This window comes from Lissotriton vulgaris, chromosome 9 (assembly GCF_964263255.1).
Source record: "Lissotriton vulgaris chromosome 9, aLisVul1.2, whole genome shotgun sequence".
Taxonomy (NCBI): domain Eukaryota; kingdom Metazoa; phylum Chordata; class Amphibia; order Caudata; family Salamandridae; genus Lissotriton; species Lissotriton vulgaris.
Genome location: NC_141697.1, coordinates 224,915,692 through 224,943,275, shown reverse-complemented (window position 1 = coordinate 224,943,275; position 27,584 = coordinate 224,915,692). Strand labels below are relative to the sequence as shown.

The 27,584-nt window shown below is 45.5% G+C and overlaps 1 protein-coding gene across 6 annotated transcripts in view; it reads left to right on the top strand.

The window, feature by feature from the left end:
* Positions 1-27,584, top strand: part of MIA2 (MIA SH3 domain ER export factor 2) — a 702,601-nt gene that overhangs the window by 345,552 nt on the left and 329,465 nt on the right. For all 6 annotated transcript variants that reach the window (XM_086937351.1, XM_086937350.1, XM_086937349.1 and 3 more), the window contains exon 11: positions 25,885-25,995. In XM_086937351.1, coding sequence (XP_086793477.1) covers positions 25,885-25,995 — 111 coding nt within the window. The remainder of the gene's footprint in view (positions 1-25,884; positions 25,996-27,584) is intronic.

Here is a 27,584-nt window from a genome sequence, read left to right as displayed (position 1 = left end):
CCCTGAGGGGCTCCCCATTTGAGTGGTCTGGCAAGGGAAGTGTATGGAGGAGTGAAGACCTGCTGTGTGCGGTCTGAGAGGTAGGATGAGAACCATTTTAGAACAGCGCCACCCACCCCAAGGTCCTCCAGCCTTTTCAGCAGGATATTGTGAGAGACGGTGTCGAATGCTGCTGAAAGATCCAGCAGCACTAACACCGCCCTCGACCCTCGGTCAAGCGTCCATCTCACCGAGTCAGCAATTTCGATAAGGGCCGACTCGGTGCTGTGGCCCGACCTCAGCACCGCATTTCCACATGTCTCCAAATTAAAACGGTACCCAAATTGTGCGGGTGGGCCTTGCATCCACAACAGGAAAGGGCCCAAAATGCAACATATACAGATCCATATTTTCACTTGAAAATGGCAGTTTTCTGCAATGTGAGTTCCTGTGTGTGAATTTGGGCTTTGGCTTAGCCAGCTCCCAGTGAAACCTACCAAACCCACACATTTCTGAAAACTAGACACCTGGGTGCGTCGAGGATGGCGTAACTTGGCCCCCACACACAAGTGAGGTATTGTTTTAACAGAACAAGTGGGTTTACTTACGCTGGGTGGTAGAAATATTGTGGATCCATGCAGATTGGGGAACATCCTTTACAAAGCGGATGTTACACTGCAGTTCCCTTACGACGCAACTTTTACAACGCAAGTTGTAACAACGAATTGTGCTGGGGAGGGTGCTCCAGGATAGTAAATAGTTTAATTTACTATCCAACTCCTTCCCTACTATCCACGGGGACTGGAGTTGGAATAGTAAATTAAACAATTCACTATCCAGCCCCCAACAACGCTAGTCGTGGTAACGACTTGCGTTGTAAAACATGCGTCGTAAAGTACTGCGATGTAAAACATCGCATTGTAACGACATACATCCCCTGCGGATTAGTTTTCAGAAGTGTCAATGATTTAGTTAGTTATCAAAATTTCCGGCAAAGTTTGTGAGTCAGTCCAGATCATAGAAATGTCACCTGTATACCATTTCCAACATTTATTAAACATTCTTAAAGGGTTATTGTCAGTGAGTGCCAGGAGCGGCTTGTGTCGGAAAAAAGAGGCGGGAAGGCAGTCGAGGAGGTGGGGGAATGGTGGATGAAGGAGACAAATAGGAAAAAATAATAAAAATAACTTACCTGTTGCTCTCCATCATCGCATTGCGCTCTTCTGCTCCTCTCTTCTCCAGGCAGGCACATGCGGGAGCCAGCCATTCCGTCAATCCTGAAGCTGCTGCCATGAATGAGAGCAGCTTTAGGATTGTCCTGAGCACTGATGATTTGCACTCCAGAACAGAGTTGGAGCCTGTTCCTTCTCTATTCAACCATAGCAATGCAGCTGGGGTTGGATAGAGCTTCACTGCGCATGTGGGTTTGGCCGGCAGTGAAGTCAGTGCCCACTACTCTCCCTCTTTCGTGTCACCACCCTAGCCCCGCCCCCAAGACTCGACACAAGAAAAATAAAACAGGTTTTAAACCTGTTGTTTTATTTTAAAATTTTCTAAAGTGCTGGCAGGAGGGGTGATGCTCCTTCACTATAACGGAGGAGCCGCTGCTGGTGAGTGCGAATTGTTGAAAAGCATCCATCTACAGGTTCACTAGATTCAGAGCATGGAGGTTCTGCTGCACTGCTCATAGTGCTCATTATTCTATGCAAAGTTGTCAAAAGATCTATTGGGGAATTTAGTTGAAACCTGTATGAGGTTTGGATATGTGTTCAGAATCTGTTGAATGACCTCAATGCTCTCTTTTTAGGCTATGTTGGTGTACATACATTCTATATCTAATGTCACCAGCATGTTGACATTAGGATTATACTATCTTTTACAGATGTGTCAATCTGTAGTACAAAGTATTTTATTGAAAAAATATATAAATATATATCTATATAAAAAATCTGATTCTAAATTTTGGAGATGTGGGGAACAAGATTGTGACATTGTGCATATTCTGTGGTCATGCTCAAATGTGCACAGATACAGGGGCAACTCTGGACATGTATAAAAGTTGATCTGATGGTCACAAGTGACTTAAATGGAAGACTGGCTCTACTTCCCGATAAAAGTGACCTTTCTAATCTGCCCTCTTACTTGACACTAAATTTAGCCACTGCCTTAAGGGTCGTAAGGATGAGGCTCTTACAGTGCTGGAAAATGAAGCAACCTCCTGCATTTCGAGAGTGGCTGGAGGGCATACATGATATGGTGACCTTCAAAAAACTGATCTGTAAAATAAATGATAGACTCCCCTTGTATGAGGGGGTGGGGTGCAAGTTTTCAACAGAGGTACTTTCTGAGCTTAGACCTGAAACACATTACTGACACACAATGAGACTTTGTAGAAAATTGTGAGTGAATGCTGTGATACCTTCTGTACCGACCTGTAAAGTCATAGTATACCCGTACATAACAGATTGATAGACCACATTGATAATTTTCGAAGATTATTTGTTACTGGTTACCTGATGCCTCACATGTGATGGGGTATTTGCTTCTCGGCTGCTAGTTATTGTTTTTTTTGTGCTAAACTCTATTAATTTTTTCTTTCACTCTTTTCTTCCATATTTTACAGACCTTTCTTATATCTTCTGTGTGGTTGTACAATATCTGAAGCTCTCAATCAGTTTGCCTGCGAGCCGTGGGGGACTCGAGCTCGGATGCTGACTGTAGTCTGGGTGTGCTCTAGTTTTAATCAATGGTGACAGTTGTCTATGTCTGTCTCCCCTGGGAGGGAAACCCTTAACATAACAGGCGACATATGTAGGCACCAGCAGTGAAGATCGCCTAGTCCCTCACTATGAGCCTGACGGACCCATTCATGAGGTTTTTGCGGATTGGAATGAGTTTTATATTGCACAAGTGCTTGCATGTAGATATTGTCACACTGGAAGTACATGACTTGTGATTATTTTTCATATGTACATTTATGTACTTTTATGGTTAAGACTAACCAAAATAAAGTATAAAGAAAGAGCTGTCGTCATATGTAAATTGTATTTTTTCATATTGTTGATTTCAATATGGTTTCATTTTTCTTTTAAATACCTAAGAAATGCGAGGCAAAAAGAAATGTATTTCTTGCAGGTAGGCCCCCCAGCTACCTTCATGTCCTGATGAGACCCCATGATTATTTTTAGGGTTCAAAACTTCATTGACACTAAAATACAAACAAACTTGTTTCCACGCTCGATCTGACCCGAATATCGGCTATTTTCTGCATGTCACATTGGATAGAAATTAAGGTGTTTTTATAGCAACACATTATTGCTTCCTCCCTTGCTTTAATTCACTACTTCCTTTTGTGGTTATCCTTTTCATTTGGGCCACTCTGCATTTACCTGAACATAGAACATGGTCTGTGTTTGGTTAATGCTGTACTAAATCATTCTCTGAAATTAGTACCTGTATTTTGTGATTATGCATTGACTGTTTGCAGTGACTTCACTGTTAAAAAAAGGCTATTATTGTTAAATGAGATCCATGTGAATTAGTGGTCCAGACGCAGCGGGGTGTGACAAGGCTGGTTCACTGGAGAAGCACACAGCGGCTGCTGCTCCGATGGTGATGCTATGTACGTGACCTCCAGGTACATAGCGCCTGACTGGGCACCCTATGGACGTGGAGGTCTTGTCCATAGTGTCCAAGGTATTAAAGGTAAGTAATGTTTTCCTTTCTCTGCATCATTGTTGATAAGAATTACGGGTCTGACTTTGCCTCATTACACAGATTCAACCAGCCAGAAGTCCGTTATGAACATGGGTCTAAACTCATGCACTCTGTTTTCTGGTTAAATGGCCCAACTGCTGCAAATATTGTTGTTAAGGTCTTCGATAATAGCTGTCTGAAATGAGGTTTAGACTAATTCTTTATATTTTCGTTTTTTTAGTAGAAAACATTTGATGGTTCCCACCAAGAGTATGGTGTCCTTTTATTTCATCAGCCAGTTTAGGTATGGCCACTGCCAGGATGATTTACTGTGACTCTCATTAGAAAAATATTGTATCCACTTCGAGCGTTCAGTACATTACGCTTCGGTTAAGTGAATAGTCTATACTTCCTGCCTACAGGTCTGGCAAATGATTTTAGGTATCAAAACTCTTGGTTTGGGTAGACCCCACTTGAGATCAACTCACTAACATAATGTAGTCCATACCGAATAAAACTCAAGAAACCAATGCAAATTCAGAAATCGTTTGAACAAATTAAAAATACCTTAACAAACTTGATCATTTATAGGGGCCTGTCTAAACCTTAATACCTCACTTATAGACTTAATATTATATTTTAAAAACAAAGAACATAACCGAAAGCTCTAGCCTGTGTTATGGTCTGGCAAATAAAAAACACATAATTAAAATCCTGAATGCATCTCATACAAGTGTTTCAAATATATACAGCAAGAGGGGGTGCCTGTCCATGCCTCTGTTGTGGCACTCAGTGGGAGACCATTACATCTTAACATAATAACTCGAAGTCTATATAGGGTTGGATTCAGTTAACTGTGGCCAATTCCGCTATTGTTCCATAGTTTTGAGCAATGTTCCCTGCCCTTATCAAAGCTTATTCGAGACCCTGTGTCTTTTGAAACTTTTTTTAATGGTCGGTATGAGAAATGTCTGATGGTCGGGTCTTTTAGTCCCAGTTGCAGAGCATAGGCAAGGTTTCGTAGTCCGTTTAAAAAGACCTTGCTTCAAAAGAAGCTGAAAAAAAGGAAGGCATTTGGGTAGTGTAATAGTCGATCACCCCAGCAAATGACCCAGGCCAGAGCCAGGGTGAAAAAAGCCCTCAACAAAATCCGATCTCCAGCCTTTCGACATGAACTAGGACTTAGCCAGACAATTTATATAAGATCTCTATACACTTTATTTAGGTAAGACTGGCATGTGTATGGTTATTGGATAGAGTAGCACAGATGGAAATTAGATGTTTAAAGTGTCTTCCTCCTAAGCATTTATAGAGGGAGCCAAAGCTCTCCAATGGGCTAGTGCATCAGCCACTTACTCAGTCGCTTGATGTATAGTGGGTGAGTCAAAGGACAGGATTCTTCCTAAATAAGGATATACTTTTACATTAGTTCCTGACTTAGTTTCTAGGTGACTCTAGGTGACTCTTCTTATTTTGACCTCTAAACATCACTACCTTACTTTTTTGCACTTCGATTCTCAGAGAATGAGTGGATGCACAAACATTAATTTCATCCACACATCTTTGGAGACCCCTTGCTGTAAGATCAATAAAGATCATATCATTAGCTTACATTAAGGTGCAAAACGGGACAAGACCCTAGTTTCGCAGGAAACCTAGTAAATTGGCAGTTAATCTAGGGAGATCTTATGAATGCAATGCAAAGAGAAGTGGAGTTAATAAGCTGTCCTGCTTTAACTCATTTTGAGTCTCAGTGTTCAGGGACAGTCCTCTACCCTCAGTATTGTGCACATTACACCTGATAGAAGAAAGGAATACAATAATCAGTTTCTGGAGTCTGGTGGATTCTCCAACGTCACTAACTTTCTGCAGTGAGTATGTCGATTAACTCTATCAAACTTTATTGAGAAAATTATGAATACCACATATACAAGTTGTTTCCTGACTCTTAAATATCTTTTCAGCATAGATTGTACAGCAGCTTTGTTGTTCAATATAGAATGATTGACTTTGAAGCCTGACTGCTCACACAATATAATAGTAAATTCCATATATTAAGACTGAAGGTGCTCAATGGTGCTTTTGCTGAAACCTTGCCCCATTCTTTGATGGGGATATTTGATGATAACTTCTAACCGCATTTCCTGGGCACTTTTTGTACAGGGAAATTAAATACTATCCAAACACACCCAATCATAAAGCAGTAGTGAAACAGAGGGTCAAGGAATGTGCCCCGTAGATCTGGATCTTTTTTCAACATCACTTCAGTAATTTGGTCACGTCCCATTACTACCAAGTATCTTAATCTTCAATTGAAACCAGTTATCTCCTTCCCTGATGGAGGTCTGTAGGTAAGGGTATCTAGTAACCTATCTGCTTCCTGTTCATACTGCACAGACACCTCTCCATACTAATAACTTGTCCCTCCGCATACAAATCGAATAGGAAATCCATAGTTTTAAGATTTGTCAAGGCATGCTATTTATTGCCACCCTATCACCATGGATGGTGAAGCAAAGGATTTGTTCTTCTGAATATGTTTTATCCTGGAATGTAAAGATTTCTTAGCTTTCATGACAAAGTTTCTTATTAGATTAAGGACCCAGAGGCAATAATTGTGCTTTGAACTTCCTTTACAAAAGTTATCATCTTTAATATGATTGAACCCACATTATTATAGATGGGATGAGTGTAAACGTTTTCTTTTCTCCAGAAGCAACCCTCCAAGGTTCATTTGGCCACTTGTGATTGGAAATATTTCCACATAACGCCACATAACGCCCATTCAGACTTCCATGACAGCCTCCTATTTTGAGCCAGGATGACTTGTTTCCCCTCTTTTGGTCTCGAAGTCTTTAATGCTGTTTGTGTTCATTGCCTCAAAAATAAATGCATTACTAGGTTCGATGTGATTTTTTTTATTTTATACAGTAGTTGCATTAAGATTGTCAGAGCAATCTGGAACCTATTTTATTGTTTTGTTTGCATTACTATTGAATTAATAATTTCAGTCTTTTGGACTCTCCGAAGGGTCACCTCAAACCTTCTGACTTCACCGATCCCACTTTTGCTGAAATCATTTTTGTTGACCTTAGGACTCTGTGCACTTTACCACTGCTAACCAGTGCAAAAGTACATCTACTCACTCCCTAAAACCTGGTAAAATTGGCTTACAACTGATCGGCATATTTAATTTACTTATAAGACCCTAGTAAAGATGTATACCACATACCTAGGGCTGATAAATTAAATGCTACTAGTGGGCCTGCAGAATTATTGTGTCAATCAGTCAGTATTTGTGAAGCGCAGCTTATCAGCTGTGTGGGTATTCAGATGCTGGGTTGCTGTGCTCAGTCTAAAAGCCAGGTCATGAGTTTCTTCTGAAGTCTGCCAGCGAAGGTGATGTTTGGAGGTGGATAGGAAGGCCGTTCCAGGACTTGGCCAGGTGGGAGAAAGAACAGGCTCCATTGTGGCGGGGGCGGATCTGTGGAGGCAGAGGGAAGGTTTCTGTACGGTTGAAGGAAGTTCAAGTGGTGGTTCATGTATGCAGGTCCTTGGTGGTGGAGGGCTTTATATTTGGTTGTCAGTATCTAAATGGCATCTTTTCTGGACGGTTTGTGGTTTGTTGGTGTGGAAATGGGACCTAGTTCGGCATGCCACCAGATGTCGTTCCAGGGGGAGGTGTGATTGCCAAAGATCAGCATTTCGGTCTTGTCAGTGTACTCGGTTCGTCCTTCAAATCATATTCACAACAAAAAGACAAGAATCCAGCTATACAAAGGAGACTAACCCTCCACTGGAGAAAACAGAGTTTTCTGGTTAAACCCCCACCCACTGCGTTACCACTTGGTGGCATACTTCATCATTGGGTCCATCCCGTTCCGCTACGGAGTGGGGCATGCTGTGACAATATGGGGTAAGAGGGAGCTCCTGAATGGTTATACAATGATGAAGGAGATGATATAAAATATAGGTATGGGGGGGGGGGGGGTTGGTGTGCTGGAGTGAGTCTTAAAAATACCTGGCTATTGGGTTCATCTATTTATTCTGACCTAGTTGGTATGAATAAAAAAGGGGGATTTAGGAAAAAAGGGTATAATGTATCCGATTTCCTAAAAGGTTGTCATGTTTCAAGCCACGCCACAGTTGGCTTTTCATCATGACCTAGGGAAACACATTCTATTATAATAGTACCATCGAGGGATTAGGTGTGCCGCAACTTATCTTGAGTGGTAGGGTAGCCGCAGGAGGAGGGCAGGGGTTTGGGGAGATTGGGTGGGGGTTAGAATAAAAATAAAAAAAGACTTACCTTCCGCTCCGCCGCCGACTACCTCACTGCTCCTCTCGTTGCCGTCAGGACGGAAGGGGATGACCCCTTAGGGCACAGGCTCCACACCCAGTACAGACAAGCAGCGCCAAGATTGGTCTGTGCGCCCACATTAATCGTTCAGACGATGCATTGGAGCCAGTGCCTTTTCTCCAACCCTGCTGTGTAACATGTTGGAGAAACATAAGTGAGCATGTGTGCTTGGCCAGCCTTTACACATGCACACTTATGAGTGCACTCTACTCCTCTTTGACACTCCCTATAGTCATTGCGTGCTCGGACAGACAGCAGAAATAAAATGAAAATAACTGTTATTGTCACTTTATTTACCATCTGCTGGCGCAGGCTGTGGGGCAACGCTCCTCCATAACTACGGAGGAGTCCCGCCAGTTAGAAGACTGCTTTGCTGCACCTGGAAGGACTGTTCTGCCTCAATCCTGCTTTGAGAAACTGCTCTGAGAACCGAGAGGAGACTGGGACGAACCTCCTCGACTACCCACCTACCTAGACTACCCACCCAGGGTGCTTCGCTGGTTGGCCTTACTTCGCCACCGCTCCCACTACGTTCTGCTGTGCAGCAGCAAATCCTGTTTACTGGTCCTTGTAACAGGGGTATCCAGCCTCTTGGTGCCCTCGTCGGCTACTGCCTTCTTTCTCATCCTGCCGGAGATTTTCAACTGCTGAGAAAGAGACTAAGTCTGAATGTGGTGATCTTCAGGGCAACACCGCCTTCTCCTCGGGTACTGCCTTCAGCCTTGCCTCGAGGAACTTATGCCTTCTCAGCCACTTTTTGTCTAAATGTCCGAAGATAAGCGCCAACCAGGCCCAATCCACTTCTTGTATCTGACTCGCGCTCGGCCACAGTTTTTTTGACTTTGAGCCGATCTTGCTTGACTAGATGTCCGTGTTTGGCCCTTTGATCTATTATGTGCTATTTTGTACCTTAAACTTTACAAATTCCGGTTCTAAATCCGTGTGGGATTTTTCTATGTGTTCTGTTTCCACTTTATTACTGTTAGTATGCTGCATAAATACATTACACATTGCTGCTAAGTGAAGCCTCACTGCTTTTGTGCCAGTCCAGCAGAGGGTTGAGCACAGGTTCATTTAGTGACTTTTGTGGTTCACTCTATCTGGGATTATAGCTGTTGCATGAGCAGGGTTAACACCCCACACAGCCCACAACCTATTCCTCACAGATAATCCTTTTATTTTCTTTAAACTGTGGAGTTCAGTGTTACTTCATCTACTGAGTTGTGCTTTCCCTAATATAATTTTTATTGTGTTACCTGTATTTTAAAATATTATTTACCTTTTCCTACTTTTAACTTATATTTATTTAGATTGACCCAAAATCTATTTTCAATTACTTTCCTGTTCCCTTTCAGATCTATTCGTCCAAAATCGATTTAATTCCCAATGTTTCGGTCCTAATTGTACTGTGTTGCTAAACTCTTCTCGTTCCCTTATACTTTAACTATGGACATTTTTTTATTATATATTCATTCGCTGTGTAGGGCAGTTAGAAACTATACTTAAGCCAGTAGTACATATATAGGGTGGCATAATGCTCACCTCGCTTTCTTTAATAGAATTGAAAACTTTCTCTACGAAAGTTAGAAAATGTTATTCTCATGCGGGAAATCCAGTTGATTTTGCAATGTCTTGCAGTCTTGCCTGTAAGGCAAAGGATTTGGTTGTTATTTACCCTCTGAGTAATAGGGTGCCAAATCTGGTAGTGTCCATACCTGCTTCTGACATGATCCAACTAAACCATTGTACCAGCTATGTAGAGAAGTCTGAAGAGAGTGACTTCCTGTTTCTGAACCTCCTAGTTAAGTCACATAGGCCTTCAAACATATGATTGATATATATATATATATATATATATATATATATATATATATATATATATATATATATATATATATATATATATACATATACATATATACAACAATGTTCCTGTTCGCCAATGCTCGGCGAAGGGAAACCAGGTGAGGACCTCAAGCTCGCCTCCACACTCGCAGCAATCAGGACACCAAAATCCAATTTTCAAGTGAAGAGCAGAGTGGATAATTTATTTAACAAAAAATAAAGGAACTAATGTCCATCCATGACGCGTTTCGCTCCACGAAGGAGCTTGGTCACATGATGCGCCCGAGAGTGCATTGCAATTAAATAGTAAACATAGAAGTAAGAAAAAAAACATTAATTAAACACACCCATGAAGTGAATGGAAATAATATAAACATAAAAAACACTCATCATAATACTGCTTCAAAATCCTCAACATAGTATTTTACATATTTCGGGACTTCAAAATTTTCACCAATTGCCAATTAATATCTACAGAACCACATAACGGATGTTTGCAAAAAAGTATATAAAAACAGTCCAGACAAGTGTTGGAATGTGAAATATTGGAAAAAGTGATCTTAACAGTTGTCAAAAGCTATAGATATTAAAGAGAATAAACAATGCATTCATAATTGGCAACTCTTAATGATGGCTTCAGATTGGCGTAAACTCAAGCTGGAGGAGTTTGTTAGGATATTGGAGGCACAGCCCCTAGGCAAACTGCAGAATGTGGAACAGGGATACGAACAGTTTTGCAACTGGGTCCTTACTGCCCTCGATTCCCTTATACCCCTGCGTTGGTCTAAATGTCACGCCAAAACTCGCAGTCCTTGGTATAACGAGACTCTTGCCGAGCTTAAGAGAACCTGCCGGCGAGCTGAGAGGGCCTGGAAGAAATCCTTTGACTCCACGTTAAAATCGCTGTACTTTGCCCAGCTTAAGACCTACCACAGAGCTATCTGTCAAACCCGAGCCGCCTATTACGCAGCTGAGTTTTCCAACAGCCCCAACCCTTCCAAATTAATCTTCAAGGTACTCAAAGACCTGATGGGGAAGCGGGCTACCTCGCTAGAAATCTGCACGGACTCGCACTGCGAAAGTTTGGCATCCTTTTTCGTGGAGAAGGTGCAGGCAATCTACCGAGGATTTATACCATCTGCTCCCGGGGATGCTCCTAGTGATGTGAAGGTCTCGGTTTCTGAAACTCTGTCCTCCTTAACGGCCATGTCTAAAGAGGTATTTGACACTCTGAGCCTCAAAATTAAATCTGGTTCTCCCTTAGACCCGCTGAAGCCGGAGTTTTTTACTCTTCTCCCGCCCCTCTGTCGTGAGCCATTTTGGATCTGATCAATCTCTCCCTCAGTGAGGGCGTGGTTCCTTCCTCCTGGAAGCAAGCTGTGGTCAGCCCTATTCTGAAGAAACCCAATCTAGACCCCTTGCTCAAGAGAACTACCGGCCCATCTCCCTCCTGCCTTGGACCGCGAAGGTCACTGAGGCACACGTAAACTCCATCCTGTCGGCCCATCTCTCTCGTAATAATATTCTTGACGAGAGTCAAAATGGGTTTCGCTCTCAACACAGCACTGAAACTGCGTTGCTCTTTATGACTGAGCATTTGCGGTCAGTGCTGGACGCGGGGCAGACTGCGGCGCTCCTATTGTTAGACCTGAGCGCCGCGTTCGACACGGTGTCTCATGACATTTTGATACGCGTCTGGAGGAAGTAGGTATTGTGGGGAAGGCTCTTCAGTGGTTCCACTCTTTCCTTTCGGACCGGTTTTTCAAAGTAGCCATTCCACCTGGCCAGTCCTTTTTCCACTCTCTGGGTCTGGGAGTCCCTCAGGGCTCTGCCTTAAGCCCCACACTATTCAACCTGTATGTGAAACCGCTGGCTGCTGTCGTCAGGCAATGTGGCCTTACCATGACATCATACGCCGACGACACGCAGCTGGCGGTGACACTTAGTGGGGACCCTGAGGTGAATGCGCCCAGATTCCGTGCAGGACTTATAGCTGTGGCCAACTGGATGCGTAGCAACTGCCTACAGCTTAATGCTAAGAAAACCGAGGTCCTGATTTTAGGGAAGCAGGCGGAACTTTGGGGAGACCAGTGGTGGCCTTGGGGGTGTCCCCCATTCCAGCGGCCGAAGTTAAAAATCTGGGGGTCTGGCTGGACTCTAACCTCTCTTTCACCAGTCATACAAAGAAGACAGCAGCTACCTGTTTTGGTATTCTGCGAGGACTAAGACCTATCCTCAAGTTCTTCGACCCTCCCACGCGGCAACTGGTGGTTCAGGCCTCTATCCTTTCTCGGCTGGACTACGGGAGTGCTCTGCTACTTGGAGTTAATCAGGCTGAGGCTACCAGGCTTCAGAGGGTGCAGAATGCTGCTGCACGGGCCATTGTCGGCCTTCCGAGACGATGTTCTGTATCCACTGTTCTGACTTCCCTTCACTGGCTTCCGGTCAGACAGAGAGTCAAATTTAAGGCTCTCTGTCTGACATTTAAAATCCTGAAGCTTTCCTCCCCTCCTGCCCTCGCGAGCCTCATCTCTCCGTATGTCCCCACGCGGTCTGAATCTCACCATCTGGCGATTAAGCCCAGGTTCAGACTGAGTAGGATGGGAGGACGTTCTTTTCGTGTTCTGGCGGCTGATCTATGGAATTCCCTTCCTGTACACATTCGCGCCCTAAATAGCCTAACTCTTTTTAGGCGCGCCATTAAAACCCACCTGTTCGCCTCTGTTAATTGATTCGTTTTCCTTTTCAGCTCTGACCTGTTATGTTATGGTACCTGATCAGGCGCCAGGACGCCCCTTCGCTGGGGCAGCTGTGCGCCGAATAAAAGTTATTAACATAACATAACATAACATATCATGCTTACATAGTCGTTTTAAGTATCAAGAACAATAAATTCATAGCAAAATATTCAATATATAAATGGCAGCTTTTTATGTAAGAAAATATAAAATGACTGTTTGGGTCATGATTACTTTGCCCTTTTAAATAGATTGACAATTGACTATTCCCAATTTTCAATAAACAAACCCATGTGGTTAAATGAATAATACGTCCGAAAGTTAGAAAATCCCCCATGAATAATTACTAAGAAACGACGTAAGTAAAGTCTGACAAAAGTTCAAAAGTGCTATATGAATCAAAAATGTCATGGTTCTAAAATTTTGTTTAAATATACAAAGAAATTGTATATGATTTCAGCGTTTAAAGCAACTGTACAGAGAACAACTATTTCTTTTAAATAACAAATAGCTATAAGATTGGATACATAAGTGTGTGTATATATATATATATATATATATATATATATATATATATATATATATATATATATATATTATTCCAAGTTGCCTCAGAGCTCAAAGACGCGACTCCACAGCAGGATGGTAACAACCTTTTATTTCCAAAACCGGCTCACCCTCCAATTTGTATCAAAACCCCTAACGCGTTTCAATGCAAACATGCATCTTAATCATAGGGCGGGGGCTGGCAAAATCACGTGTCCATAGTTATTATCTCCACCTTTCAATCCGTGGGATGCTGGGTCTTGTAGTCATTGATTTCTCCCTTTCAGTAGGGTCCGTTTTTAATGCCAGAAATAAAGAACCCCCAATGTCCTTTTCAATGTGTCTGACTCTCCAGTGAGCCTTGGCAAGGTGCTCCGGTTTCAATTTTGAATCCTCTGTGCCGGAATCTGGTTGTCATTTCTTTTAACAACCACGCAGACCTGTTTTTCAGTTTGCCAGGCGGTGCAATCTTCCGCGGCCGAGGCCGCCGCGTGAACATTATTCCAAGTTGCCTCAGAGCTCAAAGACGCGACTCCACAGCAGGATGGTAACAACCTTTTATTTCCAAAACCGGCTCACCCTCCAATTTGTAGCAAAACCCCTAACGCGTTTCAATGCAAACATGCATCTTAATCATAGGGCGGGGGCTGGCAAAATCACGTGTCCATAGTTATTATCTCCACCTTTCAATCCGTGGGATGCTGGGTCTTGTAGTCATTGATTTCTCCCTTTCAGTAGGGTCCGTTTTTAATGCCAGAAATAAAGAACCCCCAATGTCCTTTTCAATGTGTCTGACTCTCCAGTGAGCCTTGGCAAGGTGCTCCGGTTTCAATTTTGAATCCTCTGTGCCGGAATCTGGTTGTCATTTCTTTTAACAACCACGCAGACCTGTTTTTCAGTTTGCCAGGCGGTGCAATCTTCCGCGGCCGAGGCCGCCGCGTGAACATTATTCCAAGTTGCCTCAGAGCTCAAAGACGCGACTCCACAGCAGGATGGTAACAACCTTTTATTTCCAAAACCGGCTCACCCTCCAATTTGTAGCAAAACCCCTAACGCGTTTCAATGCAAACATGCATCTTAATCATAGGGCGGGGGCTGGCAAAATCACGTGTCCATAGTTATTATCTCCACCTTTCAATCCGTGGGATGCTGGGTCTTGTAGTCATTGATTTCTCCCTTTCAGTAGGGTCCGTTTTTAATGCCAGAAATAAAGAACCCCCAATGTCCTTTTCAATGTGTCTGACTCTCCAGTGAGCCTTGGCAAGGTGCTCTGAGGCAACTTGGAATAATATATATATATATATATATATATTTTTTTTCAGAAGAAAACTAAACTTGAGTAGGCTTTAGAGCTGGATTTAGTTAGTCTATGGATGATCAGCACTACTCTTTCTGTAGTAAGGATCCAGTTCTAGAGCACACCCTCTCACTCAGCTACTTAATATGTTACAAAGTTGATACTTGTTTCCTGGACATATCTTCATTTAATGGCCATTCCTTCATGAAGCAGAGAAGTATGTTGGCATACATGTGTTTCAGAGAAACTATTAATCCAGTTCCCTTTAAACCTTTGAAGATTTTCACTCTAAGTGGTGGTCCCAAGTGGTGCAACTCAGTGAGGAGCACATCCTTTTCAGGTAGCTGCTCTGTACAGGTTTACTCTCCTTTGAACAAATATTTAATTGGCTAACTTTGAAAACAAATTGAGAATATTTATAACACCTGCCTTTTACCTCTGGATCATTAGCCCCGACCATACACCAGCTAGTGCAGCATATCCATGCAGACGGTTATGTTTGTTAGAGTTATCCACATAAGCTTCTTGGATGCGAAAAGAAGGCTATTCCGAAATGTCTGAGACTTACCTGAAACCTCCTAATCTTCCACATGTCCTTAAATCCCTGAGAATTGGTCCTCATAATAGCAGACTTGAATACTGAACCAGCATGAAGGTGGCATTTTAAGGGGATGCCCCGGTCACAGATCCTCTCTCTCTACCTCGCTCTCTCTTTCTGCTGTGGCAATGTGCCATTGAGGATTGTACCAGCAACACAGAAGGAAGTTTCTGTTCTGCCACCAACTCGTCACTCTGTGCACTCTGCCTTCTTTGAGGTTCAAAGACCTCACTCACCGTACAGTCATACTGGTGATGGGTACCCCGGTGTACATCAGATTCACCATAAGAGGTAACTACAAACCTCTTATTTTGCAGAAAAAGGATATTTTCACTTCATGAGCTATTGCAGGCTAATTTAGCCAACATTTCCAGTAGAGATCATGGTAAAAGAGCACCTTTTCTCCTACAACCGTTTTTTCCCCATGCTGTTGAACACAATGATTTTGCCCATTGTTGAACAGACCCCAACTATTCAATATGCATCTAAAATGTAATCAACAGATTAGCAGTTGTCTACCCCTAACCCACTGTCACCATTCATCCAGAGGGAAAAGAGAAAGGACGGGTCAGAACCCTAGAGTATCCCAAGAAGTCGGAGAAACCACCACATACCAAGGCCAAGACAAAAAACTACAACTAATGCAATCTGATGCTTTTGAAAAAACGAAAGAGGGCCTACCTTGCCATGAACAAGTCAACTAAGTAACTGCCTCCTCTGGAACAGAAGCGCCATTTAATTGCTCATCATAGACCGACTAGACTATATCCTTGATGAGGGAGAGAGAGTATGCTCTCTGCACCCCAAATGAAAAACATGTTTATGGTGACACTACCTTTAAATCTGATGATGGGTATGAAGCAATGCATAAGTCATGTTGGCTTTGAGAAAAAGCCTAGAAAATGAGGTTCAGAGATTAACTTGATTCCCATAACACTCCCAAATGCAGGTTCTAAGACCATCCTGGACCATATATTTAACTCTGACAACACTTTTCACTTTTGTCCTCAGCTTGGGTTCCATCACATAAAGTGGCCATATTCATGCTGGCGCACTTAAGAAAAATATTTGACAAGGAGATGCTTAACCACATTCAGACTGATTGGCTCAGCGGCTCTCTGGGGACAGTTTTACCATAGTGCCTAAAATGGACCTCTAAATTATGACCTCAATGGGCAAATGTTTGAGAGTCCCAAACAAAGGAGTAGACCAGTCACAGAATTCTTGTCTGAACAAATGTTTGTGCATGGCAGGTCGTATTATGACAATACAAGATGTCTCAGAAAGAGAGAAAGGCACTGAGAGTGACCCATACACTTTACCAGGGTGGGTGCAGAGAGTGGCACGCCTTTTAGGTAGTGCCAATTGTGCCATTTCAGTGAGACATAATGATCTGTTTTCCTACAAGTGCCTAAGAAACTGGGCAATTTAGCATCTTTGGAAGGAAGACCTATTGCTTACTTTTCTTTCATTGAATAGTGAAGCAGATTTTCACAGTGTTAGATAAAGCCCAAAACTCAATTAATAAAGTATACAGCTCAGTGACTTTTGTCGGTTTAAATTATGGCGAAGGCTGAAGGGGCATAGTCAGCCCTTTTCCCCAGCAAAGCCCATATTTTCACTTGACTTTTAAAAGAAATAATTGGAAAGACCAGAGCTGGATTGCAACTTTTGTTCCACCATGGGCCAAAGATAGCTGCAGGAAGTCACCCAGAACCAACAGTTTTACTGGAAAGTATTTAGGTGAATTAGGTGGAATTTGTCCACAACTGGTGGGACTTGACTTACAAAGCCTTGTATTCCAGACAGTACAAGGGTTCCATATAAAAGTTTTCAATGGGGATATCCAAAATATCTGGCATGGATCCGGCCCTCCAGGACCGGTTTGGAGACCCCTGCCTTATGTTATGCTTATCTGAAAGAAACAGGTTAGTATTAGATTCCTTACCTTAGAATATCCCCAGGCGTCAGTCTGGATCCGGAAACTTTTGCGTAGGAGTACCCCTGCGCGTCGGTAGGCGTCGTCTGCAGAAGTCTCCTGCGGGTCCGTCGTTGGCGTCGTGCGCCGTGATGACGTCGCTGAAGTATATAGACGCCGCCTCCGCGCGCTGACGTCAGTTCTTCTTTTTTCCGCGCCAGTTAGCGCAGATCCGAGAAGTGCAGTACTCCGGTCTTTTGACCTAAGTTTTGATCTTTGATCTTTTTGACTCTTCTTACGGTGCCAGTAGGATGCCTGGTTTTAAGAACTGTGATGACTGCGACCGCACCATGTCGGTCACGGACCATCACCGACTCTGCCTCCGGTGCCTGGGCCCCGACCACGACGTGGACGCCTGTGTCGATTGCCGGGCCTTGACGAGTAAAGCTAGGCGGGAGCGGTCCCGCAAGCTACTCGAGCTGCGGGTGTCGGCCCCGCGTCGAGAGGTCCCGGTCCGGCCGGAGGTCAAGGGAGCGGTCGAGGGAGCGGTCGCGGAGCCGTCACGAACGCTCCAGAAGTCGTCACCATTCCTCTGGTTCCTCAGGTAGGAAACACAAGAAGTCGGGGCGTCGTCATCGTACCCCCGACGCTCGCGGGATGCGGCCGGGGGTTCGGGTGGCCCCACCTCCGCGGCTCCGCGTGAGCCGCCAGCGCGGCCTGCTCCATACCCTACGGTCCCTGGGCAAGACGCGACGCCCGAGGAGATAGAGTTCCTCATGGCCATGAGGGCACTGTCTCCTCCGACGGGGCCTGCGGCGCCTTCGGGCCCTGTGGCCCCGTCCGAGGGCCCTAGCGGATCGGGTGCCCCTGCCTCAACGCCGCCGGGTGCTTCGGCCCCGGTGCCGCCGACGGCTCCGGCCCCGGCGCCGCAGGGGCCTTGAGGATCGACGCCGGCTGGCCAGCCGACCTCTTCGGCGCCGATTCCTTCGGGGTTGCCCCCGACGCCGTCCCCGCGCGGCGCCGGTTCTCCGGCACCGGCTCCGGGCGGCGCCGTCCCCATACCCTCTCCGACTCCGGACACGGAGTCGGACCGGCGTCGCCCGACGTCGAGTCCGACGCCGATGGGGCCTGTGAACCCCGGGGAGCCGGTCTACATTGTTGATCCTGAATACGATGAGGATGTAGATTACGGAGAGGATTGGGAGGGGTCTGAGGACCCTCTGTCACGCGAGTGTCAGTACAATGTGGACTGGACGGGTGACGCCAGTGGTCTAGATGAATCCCCTAACCCTGGCTTTGTCTCGCCTCCTACCGTGGCTTCGGAGAAGGGGGCAGCTTATTCAGTGGTATTGATGAGGGCTGCCAAGGCCTTACACCTTGAGCTCCCCGTCGCGGCCGTGAGGACTAACATCCTCACCGAGGTCCTCAAACTGCAGTCATGCCCACAGGAGCCACTGCTGCCGTTCAACGAGGCCTTGACTGACGTTCTGTTGGGCACGTGGTCCAGGCCCGCTTCAGGTTCGCCTGTTGATAGGAACTTGGCCAGATGCCACCGTCCGTGTACGGATGACCCCAAGTTCCTGTCCACCCATCCCACCCCTGAGAGTCTGGTGATCCAGGCCTCGACTTCCCAAACCGCATTCCCGTCGGCCCCGCCCGACAGGGAATCTAAGAGGTACGACCAGTATGGAAAAAAGGTCTTCTCGTCCCTGAGTCTGGGACTGCGGTCTTGCAACACTGCGTGCCTCTTGGGCCTCTACACCCACTCTCTGTGGGATACGGTCGCGGACTTGCTGCCAGAATACCCGCCGGAGGTACGGGCAAAACTCAGAAAAGCTATGATTGAAGGCCGAGACGCAGCAAAATACTCCATCAGGTGTGTTCTTGATACGACCGACTCGCTGGGCAGAGCGATGTCCACGACGGTGGCGATTCGTCGCCACACCTGGCTGAGATCCGCCAACTTTTCGGCAGATGTCCAGAATGCCTTGATGGACATGCCGTTTGATGGCAGTCGCCTGTTTGGCGACAAAGCGGACCACGCGCTGGAGCGCTTCAAGGACTCCAGGGTCACGGCCAAGTCCTTGGGTCTCTCGACCCAGCGCCAGCAAACGGGTTCGTTTCGCTCCTTTCGTGGCCAAGGAAGGGGCGGTCCCACACGTGCTGCCAGCCACGCGCCGCAACAGAATTATCAACGCGGTGGCGGCCGTGGAAACCGCCGTGGAGGCGGTCGGGGACAACGGCGAGGTCAGACCACACCTCCCCCCGCAGCATCCGCCTCAAAGTCCTCCTAGTCCGTGCTTTCAGGCCCATGTGACGCCAGTGGGTGGCAGGGTTCGCCATCACCACTCCCGCTGGCGCACCATCATCTCGGACAGGTGGGTGCTGCAGATCGTCCGAAGGGGCTACTCCCTCCCCTTCGAGACCAATCCTCCAGCCATGCCACCGCAGAACCACAGTGTGTCGGGGGACCACTTGACACTTCTGCAGGAGGAAGCTACGGCCCTCTTGGCCAAGGGGGCCATCGACCGCGTTCCTGGGCCAGAAGTAGGACGTGTTTGCTATTCCCACTACTTTCTGGTACCCAAGGAGGACAAAGGGGGCCTACGTCCTATCTTGGATCTAAGGAACGTCAACGGCTTCCTCCGGAAGGAGAAGTTCAAGATGTTGACTTTGGCTCAGGTCTTGGCTGCTCTAGACCCGCAAGACTGGATGGTAGCGCTGGACTTGCAGGATGCGTATTTTCACATCCCCGTCCTGCCGGCCCACCGGCGCTACCTGCGGTTCATGGTAGGGCACGAGCACTTTCAGTTTATCGTGCTCCCCTTCGGCCTTACCAGCGCCCCACGGGTGTTCACAAAGGTGATGGCGGTGGTCGCAGCCCATCTGCGCAGGTTGGGGGTTTCAGTCTTCCCCTACCTAGACGACTAGTTGTTGAAGGCGGGCTCGCCCCAGACAGTCGTCCACCACCTTCAGATGACGGCAGACCTCCTGCACGAGCTGGGGTTTTCCATCAATGTGCCGAAATCACACCTGTGTCCCTCTCAAAAGCTCCTTTTCATCGGAGCGGTTCTCGACTCGGCGCAGTTTCGGGTTTATCCTCCGGAACGGCGGGTCCAGGATATACAGGCTTTGATTCCCATCTTTCAGCCGTTATCCCGGGTTTCGGTCAGGTTGACGCTGCGGCTGCTGGGGCTGATGGCTTCCTGCATCCTTCTGGTGCATCACGCCCGGTGGCGGATGCGGGCTCTGCAGTGGGACCTGAAGTTTCAGTGGGCCCAGCATCAGGGCAACTTGTCCGACCATGTCTTGATCTCGGAGGGCACTGCGCGACAACTGCAGTGGTGGCTTACGGACCGCGATTGGGTCAGAGGCAGATCCCTCTCCCTTCCCCAACCGGAGCACGTTGTTGTGACGGACGCGTCCCCCAGGGCTGGGGAGGCCACTTGGGAGAGGCGGAGATCAGAGGCATCTGGTCTCCGGCGGAGGCCCGGCTCCATATAAACCTGTTGGAGCTACGGGCGATTCGTCTAGCACTGAAAGCATTCCTCCCCTTTGTCAGCGGGAGTGTAGTGCAGGTGTTCACGGACAACACCACCACCATGTGGTACTGCAACAAACAGGGCGGGGTGGGGTCGTGGGCCCTTTGCCAGGAGGCTCTGCGCCTCTGGCAATGGCTGGAACATCAGGGCGTGACTCTGATGGTTCAACACCTGGCAGGTTCTCTGAACGCCAGGGCGGACGAACTCAGCCGTCGGTGCTCGATGGATCACGAATGGCGTCTGAACTCGGATGTGGTGCAAGGCCTCTTTCTGCGATGGGGAGAGCCTTGGTTAGATCTATTCGCCACAGAAGAGAACGCGCAATGTCATCATTTCTGCGCGTTGGAGTTTCCAAGACGGCACTCGCACGGCGACGCCTTTCGGCGCGAGTGGAGTTGCGGTCTGTTATACGCCTATACCACTTCTGCCCAGAGTGCTGAAGAAGATCAGGCGCGACCGGGCCCAAGTCATCCTTGTGGCTCCGGACTGGGCTCGAAGGTACTGGTATCCCGAGCTACTCAGCATGTCAGTCGATCCCCCGATCCGCCTGCCCCTTCAGGAGGACCTTCTTTTGCAGCAACAGGGGACGGTCCTCCACCCGAACCTGTCCAGCCTCCACCTCCATGCGTGGAGATTGAGCGGCGACAGTTGAGGCCATTTGACTTGCCTCCTGAAGTCTGTGATGTGATTCTGGCAGCCAGTTTTCCCTCCACTAAGTCGGTATACGCCTGCCGGTGGAACAGATTTGTGGCATGGTGCACAGCAAAGGCTGTGGACCCTCTTTCTGCCCCTCTTTCCGAGGTTCTCCTCTTTCTTCTCTCTCTTGCCCAGCAGGGCTCTGCTCTGGGCACTATCAAGGGCTACCTTTCTGCCCTTTCGGCCTTTCTGAGGCTGCCTGATCAACCTTCTTTGTTCAAGTCCCCTATTGTGACAAGATTCTTGAAGGGCATCACACACATGTATCCACCTGTTCCGTTTGTGATGCCTCAGTGGGAATTGAACCTGGTTCTAACCTTCTTGATGTGTGCTCCCTTTGAGCCACTTCATTCCTGTCCTCTCCGTCTCCTGACTTTAAAGACGGCCTTCCTGGTTGCCATCACCTCTGCCAGGAGAGTGAGTGAGCTCCAGGCCCTTTCTGTCAAACCTCCTTTCATGTCCATTCATCCAGACAAAGTGGTTCTGAGAACTAGACCTTCTTTCCTGCCCAAAGTAGTCTCTGCTTTTCACATCGGGCAGTCTATCACCTTGCCCTCCTTCTTCCCGCATCCGCATCCTTCAAAGGATGAAGAGCGGCTCCATCGTCTGGACCCAAAACGTGCGCTCTCATTTTATATGGATCGCACACGCCAGTTCCGGGTGGATGACCAACTGTTTGTGGGCTACGTGGGTGCGAAGAAGGGACGGGCAGTGCATAAAAGGACCATATCTCGGTGGGTCATTCTGTGCATCAAAGCGTGCTACTCTTTGGCTCGGAAGGAGCCTCCTGTTGGGCTAAGGGCCCATTCCAGTCGGGCCACGGCGGCTACTACTGCCCTGGGCCGGGGAGTCCCCTTGCAGGACATTTGCCAGGCGGCTACGTGGGCCTCACTGCACACATTTGCGAGGCATTACTGCCTGGACAGTCAAGTCCGGAGGGATGGCTTCTTTGGCCGTTATGTCCTCCAGGACTTTCTGGTGTAAGTTTGTATTGGTTCGCAGACCCACCACCGGGGTTGGTATTGCTGGGGTATCTATTGTAAGGTAAGGAATCTAATACTAACCTGTTTCTTTCAGATGAACAAGTTACTTACCTTCGGTAACGATATATCTGTAAGAAACAGTTGTTAGTATTAGATTCCTTACCGCCCCACCCATCCTCCCCGTTCTGCGAACTGATACATAGGGTTAAGGACATCCCTTTCAGGGCCCTAGTTTCAAATGGCACCAGTGTTGGTTCTTACATGGCTCTGCGTGTTCTGGCGCGGAAAAGCTGTGTACAAAGAACTGACGTCAGCGCGCGGAAGCGGCGTCTATATACTCCAGCGACGTCATCACGACGCCAACGACGGACGCGGAGCCGCAGGAGACGCCTGCAGACGACGCCTACCGACGCGCAGGGGTACTGCTATGCGAAAGTTTTCGGATCCAGACTGACGCCTGGGGATATTCTAAGGTAAGGAATCTAATACTAACTACTGTTTCTCACAGATATATCGTTACCGAAGGTAAGTAACTTGTTCTTTAGTGCACAATGTTGCGCTCCAGTGCTACTACAGGAATCAGTCTAGTGTCTCTACATTACTCCTGGTTTCTGGTTGAAGTATGGGTATTCCTTTATTTTGAATATATCATCATGACTCCTATGCCAGGCACTTCAGGCCCTCTTTCTTGTATTTCTGATCAAAATAATAATTGATCTCTTATTATCAAATATTATGGAAGGTGTTTAAGGATAAATTAGTAAGTGTGAAACTTTTCTCACATAAGATTAAATTTAAAGAGAGTAACATGCCAGTAAAGCGTTCAGTAAGAAACCTTTAAACATTAGACAAGAATGATCAAGCACGCTGAAAGGCGTGCAAAGAAGGTGTAATCAAACCAGTAGAATCTGCGTAACTGATCTCTCCTGGAATGGATTAGATTGAAATCGGCTTTTGTATAGCGCATGGATACCCGGGGGCATCCCAGCGCTGTATCAGGACTCCTATAGTTCTGGTGCTTAAAGAGAGGCAAGTTGACATTGTGCTTATTTCAGATCCCTCAGCAAACAGATTCTGGTGGATTACCATTCCTTATCCAAGATCCTAGAATTATGCGCAGTCATAAGTGAGACCAAATACTTTTCAACCCTTGATTTGCGTACAGCTTTCTACCATATACAGTGAACTCCCAATTGTAGACATCTGACCACTGTCACTCCTAACTGGTGCCTTTTGTTATTTGTGCATGTCTTTTGATTTGGCAGCTGTCGCCTCTGCTTTCTAGAGACTTTCTGACAATCTTTGTGAAACACAGAAGCTAGACTGCTTTTCAGAATGACAGTGCTGTTTTTGGAACATCTCTGGAAGAAATTATCATGAGATTGTGTAAAGTCTTGAGCATTTTGCAGGATGAAGGTGTGGCACTCCTTATGGGGAGATGTAGATTCCTTTGCAAGGTAGTGGAGTATTTGGGACACTATAACTGGAGATGGTATTTATACCTAAGGAATCCCCTACTAAGACTACCAGTGATACCCATCACTCAATCAAAAGAACTGCTGGCTTTGTTTTTGGGTTCATGAAAACATTACTTAGGATTTATTTAGACTTTTTCTAAGTTAGCAGCATCTATGAGAGTACTCATGAAACAGAATGCTAAATTTGATTGGGCGCAACAGATGACAAATGATTTCATGTTAATGATTGCCCTGCTTACGCCTTTTAACGAAGAAGTCAAAAGCATTCTCTCAGCTGATGTCATCGGTGTTGGGCTAGATGCTGCACTCACACAAGAGTGTAGAGGGAAAAATATTGTTTCATTTCCTCCATAGTGCCTTCTAATGTTGAGCAAAAGTATTCAACAAATGAAAGACGTGCTAAATTATATGTGTGCTGATGAACATGTTCATCAAATTCCTCATATTTTTTCCAGTTTTCAGTTGAAGAGTGAGATGTGTGTACTTAACTTCATGCTTATGCTCAAAGTTACCTGTGCTTGTGACTTATTTCATATTCCCTGTGTGGCTTGTCGCATGCGTGTGTTGTCTCATGCTGCCGTCTTTGTCCGTCTATTCTGTCTGATGCGGGCAAACCAGTGTTGGAGTGTATTTTACTTTCTGATTCAACCATATCAACCCAATGGTAGTCGGCCAAAGCAGAACATAATTATCAGAACATAAAACCAGTCTGTGCAACATTGCATAAGAGTGAAACATGTGGCTTTGCAAAGGTACATTCAGGGATATGACAATGTTTCCACTAGCTCTTATTCACATGATGTTGTAGATGAAAAAGATAAAACATTTCCAGTGATTAACCAGCAATGAGCCAATGTTATGGTGGGTTCAGCTGGACTTTGGCTTGCTGACAACCTAGTCAGACCCCACTTCAATTGCATAATAAAACCAAGATCAAGAAACTTTAAGACAGCATGCACCTAATCTCCCTCTATGTTTTTGGCGTGCTAGAAATAAACTGATTCATTGATTTGTTACCATTGAGTGTGGATCTATCACAACCTACTAAACACATGAGATAAATCTTATTAGCTGTTTATTACATTCAGCAAAGTTAACAATTGGCTTTCAACCCTTTTCTTCATTATGGCTAGTAAAGTGAGCTAAGGATCCCATTCACAAACTTGATATTTGATTACTGGAGTAATAATGCAAATGTGGAGTTTGAACGCGGCTGGCCATAAGTGCTCCTTTGGGCAACGTTGATAGAACCTGCCACATATTTTATTCTAATAAGCCACGTACACAAATGTTTCCTACAAATATTTTTCAACTTGTTACATGTTTTTTTGCACTGCGGCTGGACTCGAACCTTGTTCCTCCTTAGTTCCAAAGTTGGCAGCTCTGGCTGTTAGGCCAGATGTCCTTCCAAATATTTCAAGTCCTTTTGAGTTTTCGTATGATTAATTAGCTTTACATTTTTAAGACATACTGTGCAATTTTTAAATGGCCATGGAAGTTTCGCCTGCCATATAACCAACCGCACTGCAACATGCATGTTTGTGTTATGCGAGTATAGTGACAAAGTCACTTGCACTTCGGCGTGGCCTTTATATTGCTCAAGATAGTAAAACATACAGCCAGTCCTGCATACCCGAGGCAGAATGGCATCCATCAAGGGTTTGTTGAGTGTTGGACATACCACTAATTACAAGACCCATAATGTAAGTAGCGGCTTCCTGCAATTATAATTGCATTTCTAGAGGAGGGCTATAGGCACATGTAGGACAGGGCCCTCACTAGACACCCTATGCTCACCATTTGCAACTGGGGACTTAACTCACGATTATGGATCAGCCACGACTTCGAATTGCAATATCGCAGAAATTGTAAGGGCTGAAAAGAAGTTTATGATGGTATCGCAATCAGCGCCCCTACTTGAGCCAACCAAACAGCACCCCAATAGAAAGGTTTTTATAAAACATATTTGTGACCCTTTGAACCTAGTAAGGGGGCAATTACATACTCTTACTGCAGGCCATGGGTGAAGGATAGTGCAAAGACACAAGAGGTTGAAGCGAGAAACGTCTCTGCAAGACCTTCCGAGTGTTCTGTCAGGGTATTAGTAAAACCTGAGAAACAGCAATGAAAGTGCTGTGTTCTTTCATGTACATCTCCCCTTCTATAGGTTTCGGACTAACTTGCTCTCTATGAATTATATTCCCCTAGGAAAAATGTCAAGAGCTGAATCGATCAAACTCTCTGCTCAGCGAAGAAATTGAAAACCTTGAAAAAGAACTGGAAGAAGAGAAATCTGTGCGATCACAGCAGGATGATTTTGTAAGCGTTTTTCAGCTTCATTTGCCTTTATTCGTAAATATTTGAGAAGGTCGCCTAACAATCTTTAAATGTAATGTTATAGCATTTGGAAACATTTTTATACAGAAGAGGATGGTATGTTTTGACTGATTTAAAAAAAAAAAAATCCTTCAAAGGCCTATAATTGTACATGGAGTAAATCTATATTCAGCTAGGGTAAAAACTGTATTTGAGGAATATTGATGTTACAAAATCTTTAGTTCATGTTTTTTTAACATGCGTCTCCCGAGTGATGGGAAGATCACGATTCTTGTACTTGTTAGAAGTGGGTTGTTTGTACGCTGGGCAACCTGCATCGGGCTGCACTCTATCTGTCTGGGATCTGTTGTTTTGAGGCATTAGTAGAAGAAACTGGGCAACCAGGAAACATTTTGACTGACTATGGTGGTGAAACAGCATGGTTGTTTGAATTTGTTGCCAGGTTCTAGTAAAAAAAATTGAATCATTGTTATATTTCATTGTCACGTTGCTCCCCAGTGAGAATTTGAAAGCGTACAGATGAGCTGTGTGTGAATAGGTATTTATTGGGATTGTATTTATTCCCCCGCACATAGTAAGATTGGGAAACCTCAAATATGTAAGTAAAGACATTGCTTAACACCTTGGGTGCTTGAGATTTTTTCCTCCTGTGCTGCATTCCCTGATTTCCCATTGTTCATGACGAGCTCAGCTCAACCGTGCCTCATGACGAGCTGAGCTCGTCATGAGCATCGAAGGGGTTAATATTTGGTGGTGGTGGTAGGTGATGGGCACTGATTGTGGGATCTGAGACATATTTATCAGACTTTCACCCAGAGTAAGACCGAGAAAGGCTAAAAAGGGAGAAACGAGAAGAAGATTGAGTAAGATAGGAAAGGTGTGACAAAAGGAGAAAAACAGGATCAAAAATAACCTGCATGAGATAGATGACGAGTGTAGCATGGTGGAATTAAAAGGTATGAAGTGACATCAAACTTTGCAGCCCCTCTGCATTGGGCACTCACAACTTTTTTTACTCAAAAACTGCTTGTTTTGAGGAATATTTAAACAAACCTTGTTGAATAGGTAGGACAACCTACACATATAGCTTAGGGGTACACACAATACAGCAGTTTTTTAAAACCGATATTGCCAACTCCCTTAGAAGCAATTTCTTCTGCACCCATTTCAAAGGTGATAAGTTGGGTTCCAATTCAGATCCGTTGTCTGGAACTTACTGCTCCTTCCACCATTGTTGCCTAAAACAAAAGAAGTGAAAATGCCAGACTTGTGGTTATGAGGTATTTCTATCACTTAGTTCCATTTTGGAGCAGCACTAACATGCTTTCAGAAGAAATTGAATCTTGCATTCTTCCACACTATCAGTTTTGGTTTTCATTTTAATTATCAATAATACAGATACATTGTCGTTGCCTGAATGTGAGCTATTCTTTCATGCTGAGAAGATTTACTGCCTGGCACATCAGCCAGCTAGGGTACCTAAATTATCAAATTATCCCTATATCTTGGTAGCTGCTCTAGTGCCCATCGAGGCCTTACTTTCCTTCATCTAAGAAGTTTGCATTGCAGAT